At 42.3% G+C, this 18,860-nt stretch overlaps 1 protein-coding gene across 2 annotated transcripts in view; it reads left to right on the top strand.

The window, feature by feature from the left end:
- SCN11A (sodium voltage-gated channel alpha subunit 11) overlaps window positions 1-18,860 on the top strand; it is a 128,143-nt gene that overhangs the window by 69,204 nt on the left and 40,079 nt on the right. Inside the window, exons 1-8 of one of the 2 annotated variants that reach the window (XM_057555252.1) lie at window positions 1,066-1,200; window positions 1,766-1,933; window positions 2,722-2,785; window positions 9,952-10,093; window positions 10,743-10,940; window positions 11,873-12,046; window positions 14,687-14,816; window positions 15,843-16,081. In XM_057555252.1, coding sequence (XP_057411235.1) covers window positions 1,822-1,933; window positions 2,722-2,785; window positions 9,952-10,093; window positions 10,743-10,940; window positions 11,873-12,046; window positions 14,687-14,816; window positions 15,843-16,081 — 1,059 coding nt within the window. In that variant the 5' untranslated portion in view covers window positions 1,066-1,200; window positions 1,766-1,821. Of the gene's footprint in view, window positions 1-1,065; window positions 1,201-1,765; window positions 1,934-2,721; window positions 2,786-9,951; window positions 10,094-10,742; window positions 10,941-11,872; window positions 12,047-14,686; window positions 14,817-15,842; window positions 16,082-18,860 lie in introns of those variants that run through there. The other variant, XM_057555251.1, reaches the window with a different exon arrangement.

The following is an 18,860-nucleotide window of genomic DNA, read 5'->3' as shown; positions in this document are numbered from 1 at the left end:
AAAAAAACTTTATTAAAAAATATTCTCCCTCTGGACTCCTTCCTTCCCCCCTTCTTCTTCCCTTCTTCTTCTAGTCTCTTCTATCAAAACTCCAGGCAATTTGGATCTTTTTCATACAGAGGCAGTGGGTTATTTTTGGAAACTCCAGAAGAACAACTGCATAGTGATAAAGCAACTGGCAGTCAGAGGACACTTTATGTAGAACATGTCACTCTTTCTCTTCCTCTTTTGCAAGGTGGACCTTCGTTTCCCAGGTGGATTTGGGGGCTTTCTGCCTGAGCTGAGTCCCTCGTATTTCGCGTGGGTAAAATATACATTCAGGGAGACACTAAGCAGCTTTCATGTTCCCTTCCTCGTCTCTAAGCAGGTGAACATACTCTCCATTTTGACTCATGAAACACATGAGATCCCTGGATGCTTTTTGGAAGGAAGAGTATGAGATACAATCTTTTATGGGACTATGTAAAAATAATTCAGATATCACAGCTATCTTTCATCCAAATCATCTTGCTTTGGAGAAGACTCGAGCCTCTTGTTACAGATGAAAAATCAGGCGTAGATGAGGTTAGAGTATTTTCGTGTTTGGTGGCCCCGACCATGCAGGGGAAGCATGATCTTGGCATGAACATGAGTGCACTGGTGAATCCAGCGGATGTCCCAGCTTGGCCTGAAGTCTTCTCCTCATGTGGCATCACCCTTGGTGGAAGGTCATCTGCTGTGGGCTTGGCCTCCCGTCAGATGCTGCTTTGTGTTCTCAAGTCTACCATTCATGGTTTATGCTGATCAACTGAAACTTTGTCACTTAGTGTCATCCCACACATTACAGATGCCATTTGCTGGTTTATCTCTCCAGCTGTGTTGAGAGCAGAGCCTGTGACTCAGTGTTGTGCTGGGACTGACTTGTTCCGACACCCCAGCAGACTGTGCACATCCTTTTCCAACTCTGCATCCAGGAACGTCATGTTGGTAGCTTGAAAGCAGCTGTGGGAGAGGGGTGTATGGAGGGAGAAGAGGGATCTACACTCCAGAATTCAGCAAACAAGGACATCTGTAAATGCTGCAAATGAAGACTTTCTCTGTCTCCTCCCCTCCCCGCAAAGAGCTGATTTTAAACATTTGCCGACAGACTACAGGACTATGTCCTTTTTATTTTGTAACTTTGTTAGCCTGACAGTGTACCATGGACATAGTAGGTGCTTGGTAAATATATTTCTTGAATGAATTTTTAAAAACCCTTATTATAAGTAGTAATCTGAGTTTCTTTTCCTAAGACATCCTTATTATTTGGGTCCAGACAAAGCTCCTTCTTCCAGCTCCCTGACCCCCCAATTTAGCTATATCTCATGGCACCTCGTCCAAATGTTAAATACAGCTCTGCTCCTTCTCTCAGGAGGCCTCACTTTGGCCTTAATGCTGCCTGTGACCCCCAGCCATGGAGGTGCCTGCACAACTGTCATCAAGTTATGTCTTGTGTCTCTGTGGCATGTTTCTGCTCGAAGTCTTCTCACTTGCCCTTCAGAGCAACCCTGTGGCATCTGTAGAGTAGGATAAAGAGGCCGAGTCCTAGACCAGTGGACCACTCTGATGACCCATAGCTTCTAAGGCACAGAGTTATGGCCTCAGAATCCTAGGTCAGGCCAGTTTCTGATACCAGCCTGCAATCAGACAACTTTCGAGGCCTTGTTGCTCCCTCTCTGTTCCTTGCCTGTGTCTGGTGTGTGTGTGTGAGTGGGGGGCTTCTCCCCACATCTGTCCTCTTCCTCAGGTCTGAAGGTCATTGTTGGGGCCTTGCTGCGCTCTGTGAAGAGGCTTGTCGATGTGATGATCCTGACTCTCTTTTGCCTCAGCATCTTCGCCCTGGTCGGTCAGCAGCTCTTCATGGGAAATCTGAACCAGAAATGTGTGAGGAAAGACTGTGACTCTGACTATAAAGGTAAACACCCCACCTTTCACTCCTTGGTTTGTGCATGGTTAACTTTTATTTATCCCCACTCATACTGTCTACTGATCTGCATTACAGAGTGTCTTAGGATCAAGGGATGACTTGTCCCTCTAGGGTTCTCAAGTGGGCAGATGCATTTCTTAGAGAACTGCCTCATTCTTTGGGTTTCCATGAAGAAGGAAAATCCTGAAGCCACATCTGTAGGAGTGGTGTCATCTTCCATCTCTGCCCACTTCCTTGTCACGTTTTGCAGAAGTCTTCAGAGTGCCTGGCTTTGGCCAAAGGAGACCAGCAACTTCCCACAATGCCTCCCCCCACCCAAGTATTTTCTTCAATGATACTGCTCCTTTTATGTTGCACCCTCTCCACTCTGAGGTCGACCCTGTATCAATTTCATGTGTCCTGAATTTTATGTGGCCACGCTTTCTCCATGACTGTCTTGGTTTATGAGCTTCTCATGGGCTGACCCTGTGTCCAGCTTCTCCTAGGGGTGGTCTCTGGTTCAGTTCTATGTACTGAGAGGCAAAGTGGTGGTGGTGTTACTGCTTCCTCCTCTTATTTCTCCTTCCTTCTCCTTTTCCCTCTTTTTCTCTTGCATCTTCCTGAGGGCTTAGGCTCTAGTTCCTCTCTGGATCATTTCATCGAGATCACTTTGATCACTTTGATCATTTTGGAGGATTCTGAACCATGTGTTTCAAGCATAATCTGGCATATTTGCTATTCATTTTCCTTTCAATGTTGTTTTTTCAAACCTGAATTTATAATTATTTCCTTCTCAGACTATTGCTTTGAAAAGAAAGATTCCACTGAATTCAGAATATGTGGCACATGGATGGAGAGCGGGTAAGTTGTTTATACTCTTCATTCTATCTTTTTGAAGTGATGTGGCAGACAGTCTTTATCTAATGACTTGTAGAAGCAGTGGTGGTAGTTCTCTAACACTACTATTTCATGTGTCTAAGCAAGTTTATTTTATTTTATTTTGGTTTTTTAAAATATTTATTTATTTATTTATTTGGTTGTGCTGGGCCTTAGTTGCAGCAGGCGGGCTTAGTTGCGGCTCTCCAGCTCGTTAGTTGCAGCATGTGGGCTCCTTAGTTGTGGCATGCAAAATCTTAGTTGTGTCATGCATGTGGGATCTGGTTCCCCGACCAGAGAATGAACCCGAGACCCCTGCACTGGGAGCGCAGAGTCTTATCCACTGCGCCACCAGGGAAGTCCCTCTAAGCAAGTTTAGATGTGCATTACTAAATTAAAAATTATTTCCAAGTGTTTAGAGCAGTTCTCTCTCCCAAATTATATTGAATTTGTATCTGATGAGAAACCTACTGAAAACATAGGGATATTTTGACATTATGGAGCGGATATTCAAGACTATCAAAGATAAGAAAGGATGTTGTGACTGAAAGCCCCATCTAGACCTATTTCCTGTTCAATGACATGGCCCTGATGGAAGACATCTCAGCACATGTCTTCTGTTTGTTGATCTGTGACCCCCACTGCCTCTAGTTGCACACACTGTTGTATGTGTGTTCATACACATTCACTTCAACAGCTAGTAGCCCTCTGACCCTTTGGGGATACTGTTCCTTCTTCCAGGATATTAGTACTCTCTGTGGTGAGAGATTCATTCAGTGAAGGTTTATTGAGTGTATTTCAAATTAAGATAATATGCTAGGCACTTTGATGAAATAGACTACATTCATCTCTCAATAACAAATAGGTATCAAGGGCCAACAGTGTGCCAAGCTCTGTGTTAGGCCCTAGGAATCCAAGTACAAACAAAGGAGTGCTGTCCTCTTGAAATTGACATCTTTCAGGCAAGAGAGATGTACAGTAAATCCTTGAAAGTGTGATGAATGTTATAAGAGAAACCTGTAGATACTTAGAGAGATAACAGAGATGTAACCCTGCCTGTAAAATTAAGGAAGTCTTCTCGTGGTGGTCACAGGTTCTGATTAGGTCAAACTCACAGACTTACTAGGTTTTAACACAAGGTTTATTGAGCTCTCTAGAATGATCCTCGGCAGGACACACTGCACCCACAGTGTTTTCATTCAATGAGGAGCCCAACAGCTGTCACAACAGTGCTTCTTTGATCCATCACCCATGCAGGGCAGGTATGGTTACTATAAGCAAAATCCAAGGTGGGGTGGGCCATCTAAACATACAGATGCAGAAGCCTTGGTTTCCAACTGTGTGCCAGTCACAACTCTCTCAGTCTAGGTATAGTCTCAAAGCTCAGGAGTTTTACAGTAAGCGAACTCCTAGTACATGACCTTCGACACTGATCATAACGTGGTAGTTTCCAAGGAGATGGCAGATCTGAGGTCACCTTCCCAGACAGGCCTCCGTTCAGGGCCCAGGCCTGGTTTTCAGCCTTTACTCACTGCCTCCTCTGAGGACTGACTGAGTGGTGACTACAACATGGATCTGAAGCATGAGTGGGAAGTTCTGGTGGATGAGGAGATAGAGCAAATGATTCCTGACGGTACAAATAGCAAGGATGAAAGCCTCAGGACATGAGGACATGCGGGGATAGTAAGAAGCCCAGCAGCTTGTTAGGCAGAGGGGCAGGAGACTGGAGACAACCATGCAGGACCTGGTAGCCCATCACTGCTGAGGATTTTGACCTCAATCACAAAGGAAACAAGACCTGATCAGATTAGATACTTTTAAAACTCACTTATGTCTGCTACATGGAGAATGGGTGGATAGAGTAGATGAGGCAGCCACTTAGGAGGCTGTGTTAATACAGATGAGAGTCACGAAGCTGTTCAGTGGAGATGAAGAGAAATGGATGGATGAATCCCAAAGACATTTAGGAGACAGAAAGAACAAGACTTGTGGATTGAAGAGGGGTGTGGCATGTATATGTGTGTGCAAATGCACGTGTAGGATAGTGGTGAGAAGTACAAAGGGGAGAATAGAAAAAATCAATATAGAATTAAAAGATAAAGCAACAAAAGAGACAGAAAATATGAGAATAAATATCAATCCAGAAGTTTCAGCTTTTGACTAAGTAGGAATTCCAGAAATAGAGCACAGAAAAAGCAAAAGGGAGGAAATTAGCAAAGATAATACAGAGAATTTCCCTGGGATTAAAGATGCAAATCCCTCAGTGGCCCATAAAGTAGCCAACACAATGAATGAAAAAGGACCATGTCAGGTACATTATCATGGCATTTCAGAACCTTTGGGGAAAAAGATCTGAAAACCAAAGAGAAAAAGGTTACCCACAAAGGAACAGTATCAGAATCCTCAACAACAACATAGGGATAATAGCTGAGCAGTGATTTTATGTTTCTGAAGAAAAACTATTTTCAACCCCAAATTCTATTTCTGGTCAAACTGTAACTCCACTGTGAAGGCAGAGTAAAGATATACCCATATGTGCAAAGATCACCCAGTCTTCCTAAAAAGCTTCTTGAGGTTTGGTCCAGAAAAATGAGGGAGTAAAACTTAGAAAGAGCAACACAAAGAGCCAAGAAAAAATGTATCTGACCCAGGAGACCCAATGACACAGGCCATGATATTTTCCACGAAGAGTGATATAAGTAGTGGTGAAGTGGGGTGGGATGTTGGAAAAGCCTTATCTACCACAGCAGAAAGCTAGTCAACAAAGACTAAAACTGATAAATCAAATATCAGTATAAGCATTTTAAAAAATTATAGTATAGTTGAATTTCAATATCATATTAGTTTCAGGTGTACAATATGGTGATTCAGTATTTTCATAAATTGTACTCTATTTAAAGTTACTGTAAAATATTGGCTATATTCCTGTGCTGTGTAATATATCCTTGTAGCCTATTTATTTTATACATAGTAGTTTGTATCTCTTAATCCCCTACCTCTATTTTTCCCATCCCCCCTTCTCTACTGGAAACCACTAGTTTATTCTCTATATATTTAATTCTGTTTCTGTTTGGTTATATTCATTCGTTTCATTTTTTAGATTCCATGCATAAGTGATAACATTCAGTATACGCCTTTCTCTGTTTGACTTATTTCGCTAAGTGTAACACCCTCCAGGTCCATCCACATTGTTGCAAATGGCAAAATTTCATTCTTTTTTTATGGCTGAGTAATATTCCATTGTATATATATACACCACATCTTTTTAATTTTTTATATAGGAGTATAGTTCATTCACAATGTTGTGTTAGTTTCAGGTGTAAAGCAAAATGATTTAGTTATACATATTCATACATCTAATCTTTTTCAGATTCTTTTCCCATATAGGTTATTAAAGAGTATTGAGTATAGTTCCCTGTGCTCTACAGTAGGTCCTTGTTGAATATCTATTTTATGTACAGTAGTGTGTATATGTTAATCCCAACCTCCTAACTTATCCCTCCCCCCCACCTTTTCCCCTTTGGTAGTCATAAGTTTGTTTTCTAAGTCTGTGAGTCTGTTTCTGTTTTGTAAGTAAGTTCATTTGTATCATTTTTTTAGATTCCACATAAATGATGTCATACGATATTTGTCTTTCTCTGTCTGACTTATTTCACTTAGTATGATAATCTCTAGGTCCATCCATGTTGCTGCAAATGACATTATTTCATTCTTTTTTATACCACATCTTTTTTATCCATTCATCTGTTGGTGGACACTTAGGTTGCATCCATATCTTGGCTATTGTAAATAATGCTCCTATGAACATTAGGGTGCATGTGTCTTTTTGAATTAGTGTTTTCATTTTCTTCAGCTATATACCCAGCAGTGGAATTGCTGGATCATATGGTAATTCTATTTTTAATTTTTTGAGGAACCCCATATTGTTTCCCACAGTGGCTGCACTAATTTACATTCCCACCAACAGTGTACGAGTCTTCCTTTTTCTCCATCTTCCTGCCAACATTTGATATTTGTAGACTTTTTGATCATAGCCATTCTGACAGGTTTGAGGTAGTATCTCATTGTGGTTTTGATTTGCATTTCTCTAACAGTTAGCAATGTTCTGCATCTTTCCATGTGCCTGTTAGCCATCTGTATGTCTTCTTTGAAAAATGTCTATTCAGGTCTTCTGCCATTTTTTAATCAGGTTGTTTGTTTTTTTGATAGAGCTGTGTGAGCAGTTTATATATTTTGGATATTAACCCCTTATCAGTCATATCATTTGCAAATATTTTCACTCATCTAGTAGGTTGTCTTTTCATTTTGTCAGTGATTTCCTTTGCTCTGCAAAACTTTTTAAGATTAATTAGGTCCATTTGTTTATTTTTGCTTTTGCTTCCTATGCCTTAGAAGAAAGATAAAAAAAATATCACTATGATTTATGTCAAAGAGTGTTCTGCCTATGTTTTCTTCTAGGAGTTTTATGGTTTCCGGTCTTACATTTAGGTCTTTAATCTGTTTTGAGTTTTTTTTTGTATATGGTTTGAGGAAATGTTTTAATTTCATTCTTTTCCATGTAGCTGTCCAGTTTTCCCACCACATTTATTGAAGAGACTGTCCTTTTCCCATTGTATATTCTTGCCTCCTTTATTGTAGATTAATTGACCATAAGTATGCAAATTTATTTCTGGTCTCTATATTCTATTCCATTGATCTGTGTCTATTTTTGTGCCAATACCATGCTGTTTTGGTTACTGTAGCTTTGTAGTGTAGTCTGAAGTCAGGGAACATGATATTCCCAGCTTTGTTCTTTTTTCTCAAGATTGCTTTTGCTCTTCAGGGTCTTTTGTGGTTCCATATAAATTTTAGGATTATTTGTTCTAGTTCTATGAAAAATGTCATGGTTATTTTGATAGGGATTGCATTAAATCTGCAGATTGCTTTGCGGTAGGATGGACATTTTAACAACATTAATTCTTCCAATCCATGAACATGGTATATCTTTCCATTTCTTTATATCATTTTCAGTTTCCTTCATCAGTGTTTTATAGTTTTCAGAGTATAGGTCTTTTACCTCCTTGGTTAAGTTTATTCCTAGGTATCTTATTCTTTTTAATGTTATTTTAAATGGGATTGTTTTCTTGCTTTCTCTTTCTGATAGTTTATTATTAGTATATAAAAAGCAACAGACTTCTGAATATTAATCTTGTATCCTGAAATTTTACTGAATGCATTTATTAGCTCAAATAGTTTTTTTGATGGAGACTTTAGTTTTCTATCTATAGTATCATGTCATTTGCAAATAGTGATAGTTTTACTTCTTCCCTTCCAATTTGGATGCCTTTTGGTTTTTTTTTCTTGACTGATTGCTGTGGCTAGGACTTCCAATGTTATGTTAAATAGAAGTGGTGAGAGCGGGCATCCACCTTATTCCTGAGATTAAGCCAGCGTGGGCATATGTTCTTCGTGAGCAGAGTCTCAGTTTGTTACAGCCCTCCTGTAAGTCCCACTGGTTTTCAAACCAGCTAAGGGAACTTGTCTTCCTGGTGTTGGACCCCAGGGCTGGGGTGCCCAATATGTGATTCAAACCCCTCACTCCCCAGGGAGGATCTCCGAGCCCATGATATCCCTCTCTTCTGTGCCCCTGACTAGGGAGTCCCAACCTGATTGCTTCTCCTCCCTTCCTGCCTGACTCTGTGTGGATCTTTCTTTACAGTCTTGTGTCCAGTTTACCGCCAGTGTCCAGTTTGTTTTCACGGAGAATTGCTCCACATGTAGATGTATTTTTTTAATATAAATTTATTTATTTATTTATTTATTTCTGGCTGCATTGGGTCTTCGTTGCTGTGTGCGGGCTTTCTCTAGTTGTGGCGAGCGGGAGCTACTCTTTGTTGTGGTGCATGGGCTTCTCATTTCGGTGGCTTCTCTTGTTGTGGAGCATGGGCTCTAGGCGTGCAGGCTTCAGTAGTTGTGGCACTCAGGCTCAGTAGTTGTGGCTCACGGGCTCTAGAGTGCAGGCTCAGTAGTTGTGGCGCATGGGCTTAGTTGCTCCACGGCATGTGTGATCTTCCTGGACCAGGGTTCGAACCCATGTCCCCTGCATTGGCAGGCGGATTCTTAACCACTGCACCACCAGGGAAGTCCCATGTAGATGTATTTTTGATGTATTCAATGGGGGAGGTGAGCACAGCATCCTCCTACTCCGCCACCTTGATCTCCTCCCAGTAAAAGCACTATATTTAGAGATACGGACCTAAAAGAGCTAAAAGTTGTTGAATTTGGGGTGTATAAATGACAGGATGAAGAATGATGGAATGGTTTTCATTACAAGCCTTTTGGTGCCATGTGACTTTTTTTAAACCACATGCATGTGTTACTTTGATAAAAATACTATATTTATTACAAATTAAGAAAGTACATACTCATAGTATATTCGACAGATGCACTCAATGATGTGTTTTTGGTGATGTGGACAAAGACCTATATGCAAGATATCTACTGCTTTTAAAGTAAAACCCAAATGTTTGTAAGAATAGAGGACTGATAACAATTGATAACTAAATATTTAGCATTAGCTAAATATTTAGCACTTATATAAATCCCAGAACTGTAGGACATGAAAAGAAATGAGATATTTCCTTGTATGCTGGTGGAAAAGACCTCCAATCAATACCATTCCATGAAAAAAGCAAAGTGCAAGAGAGTGTTCAAAGAATGCTCCCATTCATATATTATAGAAAATGTATATTGATACATATGTGCTTTTATATTCATAGAGGACTTCTGAAAATTTACTAAAGTAACTTTAACAGTGCCTCTAGGAAGTGGGACTGAGTTGGGAGAGAGGGAGACATCATATTCATTGTATGTCCTTTTTTTACTCTAAAGTGTTCACTATGTCACTGCACTTAATTTTTCAATGAAAAACTGCCGATATGAACTTCCTAATCAATCCATTTGAAGAGAGTCTAGGAGTGCCCATGTTTAGATATAGACTGGGAGGCTTGGAAGATGGAGGATGGTCAACTCTATAAATATTCTCTTCACCTAGGACTTTTGAGTGTGAGCCCATGGTTCTTGGAATAATCAGTGCTCTGGGCAGGGTGTCGAGGGGAGGTGGGCTGCAGGGTATGTAATTCTTTCTCTGTTCCTTTGTTTCCAATATCTAGGGCTTGTTCTGAACAATTTGAATGCAAACATACCAATAAAAATCCTGACTATAATTACACGAATTTTGACAACTTTGGCTGGTCTTTTCTTGCCGTGTTCCGGCTTATGACCCAAGATTCCTGGGAGAAGCTTTATCAACAGGTTATCTATTTATTCATTCTCTCTCTCTATTTCCCTCTCTCTCTCTCTCTCTCTCTCTCCCCCTCTCTTCCCTGCCCCTCTGCCTCCCTGCCTCCTCTCTCCCTTTCCATCACTTATCTATCTCTTCATCATTTATTTATAACCTACCATCTCTCCTTCACCTTTGTCATCTATTTCTTATCCTTAACAGTTGTACTGTTAAATTGTGTTTTAGAAATTCCATTAGAAACATCAAAAAAAAAGACTATAAATGTGATATTTGGAAGAAGAGTACAAAAAACTCCTCTTCCTAGAAATATCACCCCTCTCCAGATTCCCCACTGACTGAAGTTCCACCACTAGTGCTTCAGCTTTCATGCAGCATTGCTCTCTCTCTTGCCTTTTTAATTTAAAAAATGCAAATACCCTTGAGAAAGTCACAGTAAAGTCACTATGACTTCTGTGTGAATGTACAGATGGCATTTCCTTGCTGAGAGATAGGGCATCAGGAGCTCTAGGTGATGGGGGAGGCAGACGATGATGCTGCAGGTAGCTGAGCCAACCAGGGCTGGGGAGAGACCAATTGCTACTGTGTAATCTCCACTCGAGGTCAAGTCACCCCTCTGCGGAGGAAGGATTCAGTCGCCAGCATGTGCTGTGTCCCTTGCAGACTTTGCGCACCTCAGGGCTCTACTCAGTCTTCTTCTTTGTGGTGGTCATCTTCCTGGGCTCTTTCTACTTGATTAACTTAACCCTGGCTGTTGTCACCATGGCTTATGAGGAACAGAACAAGAATGTAGCTGCTGAGACAGAAGCCAAGGAGAAGATGTTCCAGGAAGCCCAGCAGCTGTTAAAGGAGGAGAAGGAGGTAGGGGCACGTGTTGTCAGACAGTGGGGTCTGCTTGGGAGGACCCCAGAGGCTGTGGGGTCTGACACTTAAGGTTTCTGTATAAGGCCTAGTCTCAGTGCTTTCCCAACTGGTGCTTTTCTGAGAATTTTTAAGCCCCTTGCAGCTGGCTCTGCTATAGTCTGCCACTAAGATGTCCAGGTGCAGGGCTCTTGAGGAAGGGAACCCTTGGTTTTGATGATCTTTGACCTTCTGAAACCTGAGCCTTCAAAGATAGATCCCAAATTGCTGTCTAGAGGATAAAATGTGTGTATATGTAAATTAAGGCTCTGCTCCAGGCTTTCCTGTGGGAAGCTGGAGATGTTCGTGTCCAGGGACTTTGCTTGCGAGAGTCTGGGAAATCAATCATGGTGGCTGTAGAGATGACAGTCATGATCCTTTCGTATAATTCTTGTTATATTTACAGGCCATTCTTATTGTTTCCCTGGCATCTTTACATTTTTTCAGCTCTAAGATTCTAAGATTCGATTCTAAGATTTCAGAGCAGGGCCATGTTTTATGCTTTTTCTCATCCTCCACAGAGATTTATCAGGAGGAAGCCCATCTTAAGTGCTTGATATCTGCAACGTTAAGCGCAAACATTTACTGAATGCTTAGCACATACAGGGCACTGTGCTAAGGGTTAGTTACACAGAGATATCTAAGAGTCAACCCTGCCTTTGAGGGCTGCAGTCTCGTGGACAAACAGGACATGTTCCCCACATAAACAATGACAAAGCTAGCATCCCACATAAACAATGACAAAGCTAGCATATTACAGTTGGGCAATGAGCAATCAAAATGGTCCAGTGCTACCAGAAGAAAGGAGAGAATGCTTACTGAGGTCGAAGTCATTTACAGTGTTCTGTGGGGAGTGTGATCTGTTCATTAATTGCTTTTTTTCACTTTCTAAGGCTCTGGTTGCCATGGGTATTGACAGAAGCTCACTTAATTCCCTTGAAGCATCGTCTTTTTCCCCGAAGAAGAGAAAGCTATTTGGTAATAAGAAAAGAAAATCCTTCTTTTTGAGAAAGTCTGGGAAAGACCAGGTTCCAGGATTAGATTCTGATGAAGATTCTTCAAAAAAGGCAAGTTTTGGCCAAGGGATTGATGATACTTTAGCACTGTTCAGGGGGACAGGTCAAGTTGTCAATCTAATTGAAAGGACTCATTCATTCACTCAGTCATTTATCCATTCATCCATTTGCACATACTTCCCTGCATCCATGTGTCTATTCAATTATCCATTTATTTACTGATGTCTATTTAAAATGTTGACAGTGTTTATTTGGCACTGGGGTAGGCACTGGGGATACATGGGATATATAACACAGGCAAGTAATGATGAAGGCCCACTGACAAGGAGGCAGTTACTGTTCAGTGTGATGACCGACATGATGATCACTGAGGGAGAGCAGAGCAGGAGCATCGTCTTAGGGGCAATGTTTGTTCCCTGCAAGGCCAACCCTGAGACGTTAGAGTGCAAGTAGATTATTTGGGAAGTGATCTTAGGAAGCACTAAGAGGGGAGGGGAGAAGTGATACATGGAAGAGAAGGTGGCCAATTAATGTGCATTATTAAGCCAGTTTAATCTCCCTGGAGTGAGGGCACTAGAGTATTTATACACCAGCTTTGGTCCATCATTGGTTCAAGACTTCTGGGGTCAGGAAACAATAATTTTTCTGTATTTCTGACTTGCTATGTGTTAGGGCAAAAGTGTTTGGGTTGCCAAAGGAAGCCTGAGGACATATGGATGGGGCCAACAATAGCGTCTGCTTCAGACAACCAACCCCAGACTTGGTGGGGGCTGGGAAAAGAGCAGTGGATCAGAAAAGAGTTCCCAGAGGAAGCAGTGTGTAAGCTGAAAGGATGAATTAACCGGGTAAAAGGAAGAATGAAGCACTACACATAGAGAGGACAGCACACGCATAGGCCTGGAAGCAAAGGAGAGCAGAATATGACCCAGTAGAAAATGTGCAAGTGTGTGTGGGTGCACGCGTATGTGTGTGTGAGATGAGGTTGGGGGGGGTGGCAAGAGGCTCTAGTGGTAAGATATGGACCATCATAAAAGGCCTTGAAGCCAAGCTAAGGAGTTCATTCTTTACACTGAGAGCAAGTGGTAAGCAGTATGGAAAGGTTTTAAGCAGAAGAGTGATATGACTAGATTTACACTGTGGAAATCCTGGATGCATTGAAGAGAGGGGACTGGAGGAGTGCGAGACTGGAGGCAGCCAATTAAGAAGTTGTTGCAGTGATCTAAGTAAGAGGTGACAATGGCTTAAACTATGGTTAGGGCAGTGAGGATGAAGAGAGATGAACAGGTTACAGTGATCTGCAGAGGAAAAGATTTGGCAATTGACTAGATGTAGAGGGTGGGGTTTATGGCTTGGGTAGCCGACTTGTTGGTGGGTGATCTACTGAGATGGGTAAAGAGCATGTTCTGGGGGCGAGGAAGATAGCAAGTTTTGCATGTGCCAATTTTGAGGTGCCTATGGGGCATTCCAGTCAGGCTACTGAGTAGGCAGTAGGATATGCAGAAAAGAAGCTATGAGAGGATGTACTGTAGAAAAAGAAAGCTTATTCTTATCATTTAAGGTGGGGGATGTTTGAACATGTTTTAATTCTGGAGAAGAGAAGTCAGAAGAGAGGAAGATGTTGGTGATACAGGCCAGGGAATAATAGCTAGAGCCTCTTTACCGAGGTAGGGGGAGGATGAAGCAGGCAGGAGGTGGGTGTGTGTGCCTGAGCCTGGGGTGGGGAAAGGGAGTTCAAGGGCCTTTGTAGAAGTAGATGCACAGACCTCACCCACTGCTCTGAGCAGTTCTCTGATGGAGTGACAGGGCAAGATCTCATGATTTAGAGGCTTCTTTGCTGTCAGATCACAGCATATTCAAGAGACTGCATATATTTTTTAATATTTTGCAAGTTTTTCCTCATTTCACAAAGCAATAGACAAAGACCCAGACACCTAACATAAAGTGTCTTTTCCCTTTAACTAGAATAGGAAATAGCTATAGAAAGACTGCAGGCTCCCTTTAGAATAGCTTTTCAGAAAGGGATAGTTCCCTCTGGGGCCATGGTTGGTCAGAACTTTGGGGGAATACGTAATTACAGATACCTGAGTTTTCTGGATAGCTGAAGGTTTATGTCCTTTAATCTCTAGATACTTTAGAGTTGTAGATAAGGTGAGAATCAGTAAGCTCTTAGACATAGCCTGAGTGCTTGAAGTTTAGTATATGGATTTTGTGATATTTATTTTGACTGTTCTTTTTAGTTACTGACTATTTCAAAATCTATTTAGGCAGCCACTCAAGGCACTTCACTATGTGGCCTCAATCCACCTTTCTAAATTTATACACCACTTCTGCCCCTCGCAAACATTGTTTCTAAATCGCACTTTTTACTGCTTTCATACCCTGAACCATTGTGCATTAGTTTTTGTAAAATATTTTTTGCTCTTTGTTGACAATGAATAAAACACGGAGAAAGAAATGTTTCTGTAGGTACAACTCTAGACTCTAGAACTGGGCATACATAAGAAATATGAATGTTCAAACCATATTTCTCTTATCTATTAAATGTGAATTAAGAAAACTGCACCTTTGGCATGCCATGAAGTTGAAGTGAGTTGAGCATCTTCGCTGCATGTAGCATTGAAACAAAGTTTGTCAGGTTTTGAGGAGAGGTCGCCCCTTCCCTTAGATGGTCCACCATGCCTTCTCTTACAGCCACACCTACTTGAACAAACCAAACGACTGTCCCAGAATCTGTCAGTGGACCACTGTGATGAGCACGGAGACCCCTTCCAAAGGCAGAGAGCGCTGAGCGCTGTGAGCATCCTTACCATCACCATGCATGGTAAGTTCTGTTCCAAGACCAAGGGGGAGCCTAACTTCAACGATGTCCTTCCCTTCTCCCTCTCTCTAGCCCCCCAGAAGCCCTCTGCAACCCACTGTACTTCCTGCAGAGTGACTCCCCATGCTTCTTTGGAGCATGTGAGCAAAATGGCTTGGAAGAAGCAGGCCTTCCTTGTGGGCCCACCCTGAGCTGCCACTTGGGTAGTGGTGGGACCAAGTGCATCAACAGGACTTCTCGTTCAGGCCAGGCAGTCACAGGAAGTTTCAGTGACAATGATAGCCAGCCAAAGAAGAGAAGACATAGACGTTTCCAGGAGGTTACAGTTGTCATTGAAGTTAGAATAGGAATCTGGCATGAATAATAGAAGAAGACTTGCGTATGCAGGCTGGAACCATCTGATGGACCTGATTAACAGGAGGCAACAGGGACCAAACTGAGGGGTTCGTGTTCAAGGGCAGGACTCAAGTCCCAGCAAGAATGGGATTAAATGGGTTCGTAGAACTTTTGAGCCTATTGCATTATCTCATGAGGCCTTGAAATTGTGTGGAAATCAGGGTGCAGCTGCTTTCTGGCCTGAATTCAACCAACTGATAGCATGGCTTTTGTTTCAGTGCTTATAGATGCCCCTGCCTGAATATCTCCCCTTCCCCTGAGCCCTGGTAGCTTCCTGTGCTCTGGTACAGCCGTCACCATGGTCTTCCTTGAGTGAACATAACTTGGGCTTGTGTCTGTCTCTCTCATGGGTTCGTAGCCAGTCAGTGTTGACTTCCCCATCTGTATCTCTCACAGTGCAGCCCTGCTCCCAGATGCTCAATGTAAGTATAAAGACTTGAAGTACTTGACTATATCACATGGACGTTGAGTGTGGGAAACCTTCCTAGCTATGCGTCAGTACCCTTCTTGACTGATCATGTTGTAGCACAGGAGATGCTAGGGAAGAGGGAGGAAGGAATGCACACAGGCAAAGAACAGCCAGACTGGCTCAGACCTAACTCCTCAAGTGCTCTTTCAATTTTCCTTCTCCAGAACAAGAAAAATCACAGGAACCTTGCCTCCCATGTGGGGAAAACCTGGCATCCAAATACCTCGTGTGGGACTGTAGCCCCCGGTGGCTGTGCATTAAGAAGGCCCTGAGAACCATGATGACTGACCCCTTTACTGAGCTGGCCATCACCATCTGCATCATAATCAACACTCTCTTCTTGGCCATGGAGCATTACAAAATGGACCAGAGTTTTGAGAATATGTTGTACACAGGGAATTTGGTAACTCTAGGCTTTTAAAAATATAAAACATATTTCAAACTTTGAATTATAACTCTTTCAAAGTCTAAACATTTTGTGAGTGGCCTAACCTAACATAGGTATTTGGTCCTCTTAGGTGGAGTAAGAGGGAAAAGATGACCGTTAGGATTTTATTTTTACCCATTTCAGTAATTTTCCATGGGCCCCTGTTCACCCTCTAGTACGTTGAAGTGTTTCTTTAGTCATCTAATGGATGACTAAAGATTCATTCAGTGGTAAGGCAGAAGCAAGTAGACATCTTAAAAGGTCAACTATTTTGGATAATCAAGAAAACATTAACCATATCCAGAGACCCATGGTAATGAGTACCATGGTCCCCAGTGATATTGATGACATCATTTGTCACAAAACAGTGTGACTGCCGTTACTAAGTGTTATTTTCCCTGGAAAGGTGAGTCAGAGCCTGGAAGCTGTAGGAGGTTCTTTCCCAGGAGTAGGTGTGAGAGGCTTGTGGGGTGGGGTGGGCGTGGGGTTCCAGACTTGAGCCTGCTTCAGTGTGTTTGTTATTGGATGAAGCTATTCTCAGTTAAATTGGGAACATTAAGATAGGGGAGCAGATTTTTCAAGAACTGTTCACTTTAATTCATAGCTCCTGCAGAAGGCCCAAGGGAAAATTAGTTTCCCAAATATCAGAAATAATAAGTAAGTACCTAGTGAATGTTCTACCCTAATTTGCTAATGAGTTAATTAGCTAAAAATCTTACCAGAATGTCTAGCCTTTTCTTCTTACAGTTTTATGTTATTTTTCTAATTTAAAAAGCAATGCATGTTTTTTTAATTTTAAAAATAAATAAAAATACAAAGAAGGGAAATACAAAGAAGAAACTCATTTCCTATGGTCTTACTAGCAAAGATGATCATTTTTAGCATTGCAGAATACTTCCAGGCAGTATGTATGTATGTAGGTATTTTTAAATTTTCCTTTTTTTTTCACTTTGACAAGAACCCACAGTACGTATTGAATCAGGAGTTGGTCCACAGAACTGCTTCCATGCATCAGGTTTAGGATGGTGTAGAACTGTAAACAGGTGCCTGTCACCCTTGGTTCCACATCCCATGTGCAGGAAGAGCAGGGAACTGCAGTATAAGAGCAGGGTGGATCTCCTTACAGACAGTCTGCATTTAAGTTCCTTTTCCCATACTGCCTTTGGGAAGAAGTGCCCTGTGGGTGTGCATAGGTCAGATTAGATTCCATGTTGCACAATAAAGCTAACACACAGAATACCTTCTAACAGGCTGGCATCTTCTGGGCTCCAGGCCAGGGTGTTTAGCTCTCTCCTGTTGAGGTGTCCCCGAATGGCCTGATGGTTTAGTTTCACTTGGAGGCAGAATGCTGTGCCCTCAGGGCCACAGTCCCTACCTTCACAGAGTTAGCAGGACCCATCTTTCAGCATCTCCTGGTAGATGGAGTTATTGGATAAATTCCAGAGAATACTCAAAGAACCCAGAGTCATCCGCCTGGACAGGGCTTCCCAATTGCAAAGGTGGTCTGTCCATCACTTCATCTGCTGGTCCAACTGTGGGAAATAGCCAAAGCCCGCCTCTCACATTTGTCACTGACCAGGCATCCGGGGTGCTGAGGTGAAGTTGCATTTTACAGTTGGAAGCTGGCAAATTAAGTGACATTCTTCTTCACTCTCTCCCAGAGGCAGAAGGAGCAGAGGGACATTGCTGGTGTCTGAGAACACAGGCAGCAGCTGGACCCTGGGTCCTGAAAATTGAAGGGAAACATGCAGAGCTGGTTATGTAGCCTGTGCATCTATTCCATGTGCCCCATTCCCTAGACATGCAAAAAAAGGGGCAGCCACCTCATCTCTTGTGCCCCTATGATGGTGGTGCGGGGAGACCTTGGAGCCCTGAGCTTGAAAGAGCACATTCAGACCTCTCCCGTCTGATGGGTGGACCGGGATTAAGCTGGCCTGTGGAGTTCTGTGGGCTAGACTTAGAAATGGACTCTCTAGGCTTCAGAATTGCTTGAATCAAGGGAGTACATTGAGCTCCCAAGAAGTCATAAATAGCAATTGAATTGGATTGCAAAACCAATGGTCTCAAAGCATCTAGGGATGCTGTTGGGCTCAGACACCTAAAACTTGAAGGAGACGGGAGGAGGAAGAGTGGGTCAAAAGGGGATGGAGATCAGTCCAGCACAATTAACTGGAACGCGCAACACTGCCTGCTTTTAGGCGCTGGTTATGGCACTGGGCAGGGATAGGCAGCAATGTTTAAAGGGAAAAGATAGGTATAAGCTTTGATTTTTCTTTGCCACCCTTGATTTCTTTTTATTTGCCTATTCTGTATTTATTTATGCCTATCCTTTTATTTTAACTCGTGTCATTTTATTTTAGGGATGTATTTTATAAATAGTAAGTCAATGACTTATTTATAAAAATAGATCACCTGTTACTTTTTAAGAAGGAAATTTGATCATTTAGGGGTTGTTTTTGTTGTTTCCAGAACTAAAGAGGAGAGTCTTATAACACAACGGTCCCCAACCTTTTTGGCACCAGGGACCGGTTTCGTGGAAGACAGTTTTTCCACGGACTGTGGAGGGGGGAGATGGTTCAGGTGGTAGTGCGAGCGATGGGGAGCGGCAGATGAAGCTTCGCTGGCTCGCCTGCCGCTCACCTCCTGCCTGGTTCCTAACAGGCCACAGACCGGTACTGGTCTGCGGCCCGGAGGTTGGGGACCCCTGTCCGTTTTAAAACGGACATTTTAAAAGACTTTAACCCTTTTCATATTA

The sequence above is a fragment of the Balaenoptera acutorostrata genome, chromosome 10 (genome assembly GCF_949987535.1).
Source record: "Balaenoptera acutorostrata chromosome 10, mBalAcu1.1, whole genome shotgun sequence".
In the NCBI taxonomy this organism is placed as follows: domain Eukaryota; kingdom Metazoa; phylum Chordata; class Mammalia; order Artiodactyla; family Balaenopteridae; genus Balaenoptera; species Balaenoptera acutorostrata.
This window is presented reverse-complemented; position numbering and strand designations above follow the sequence as displayed.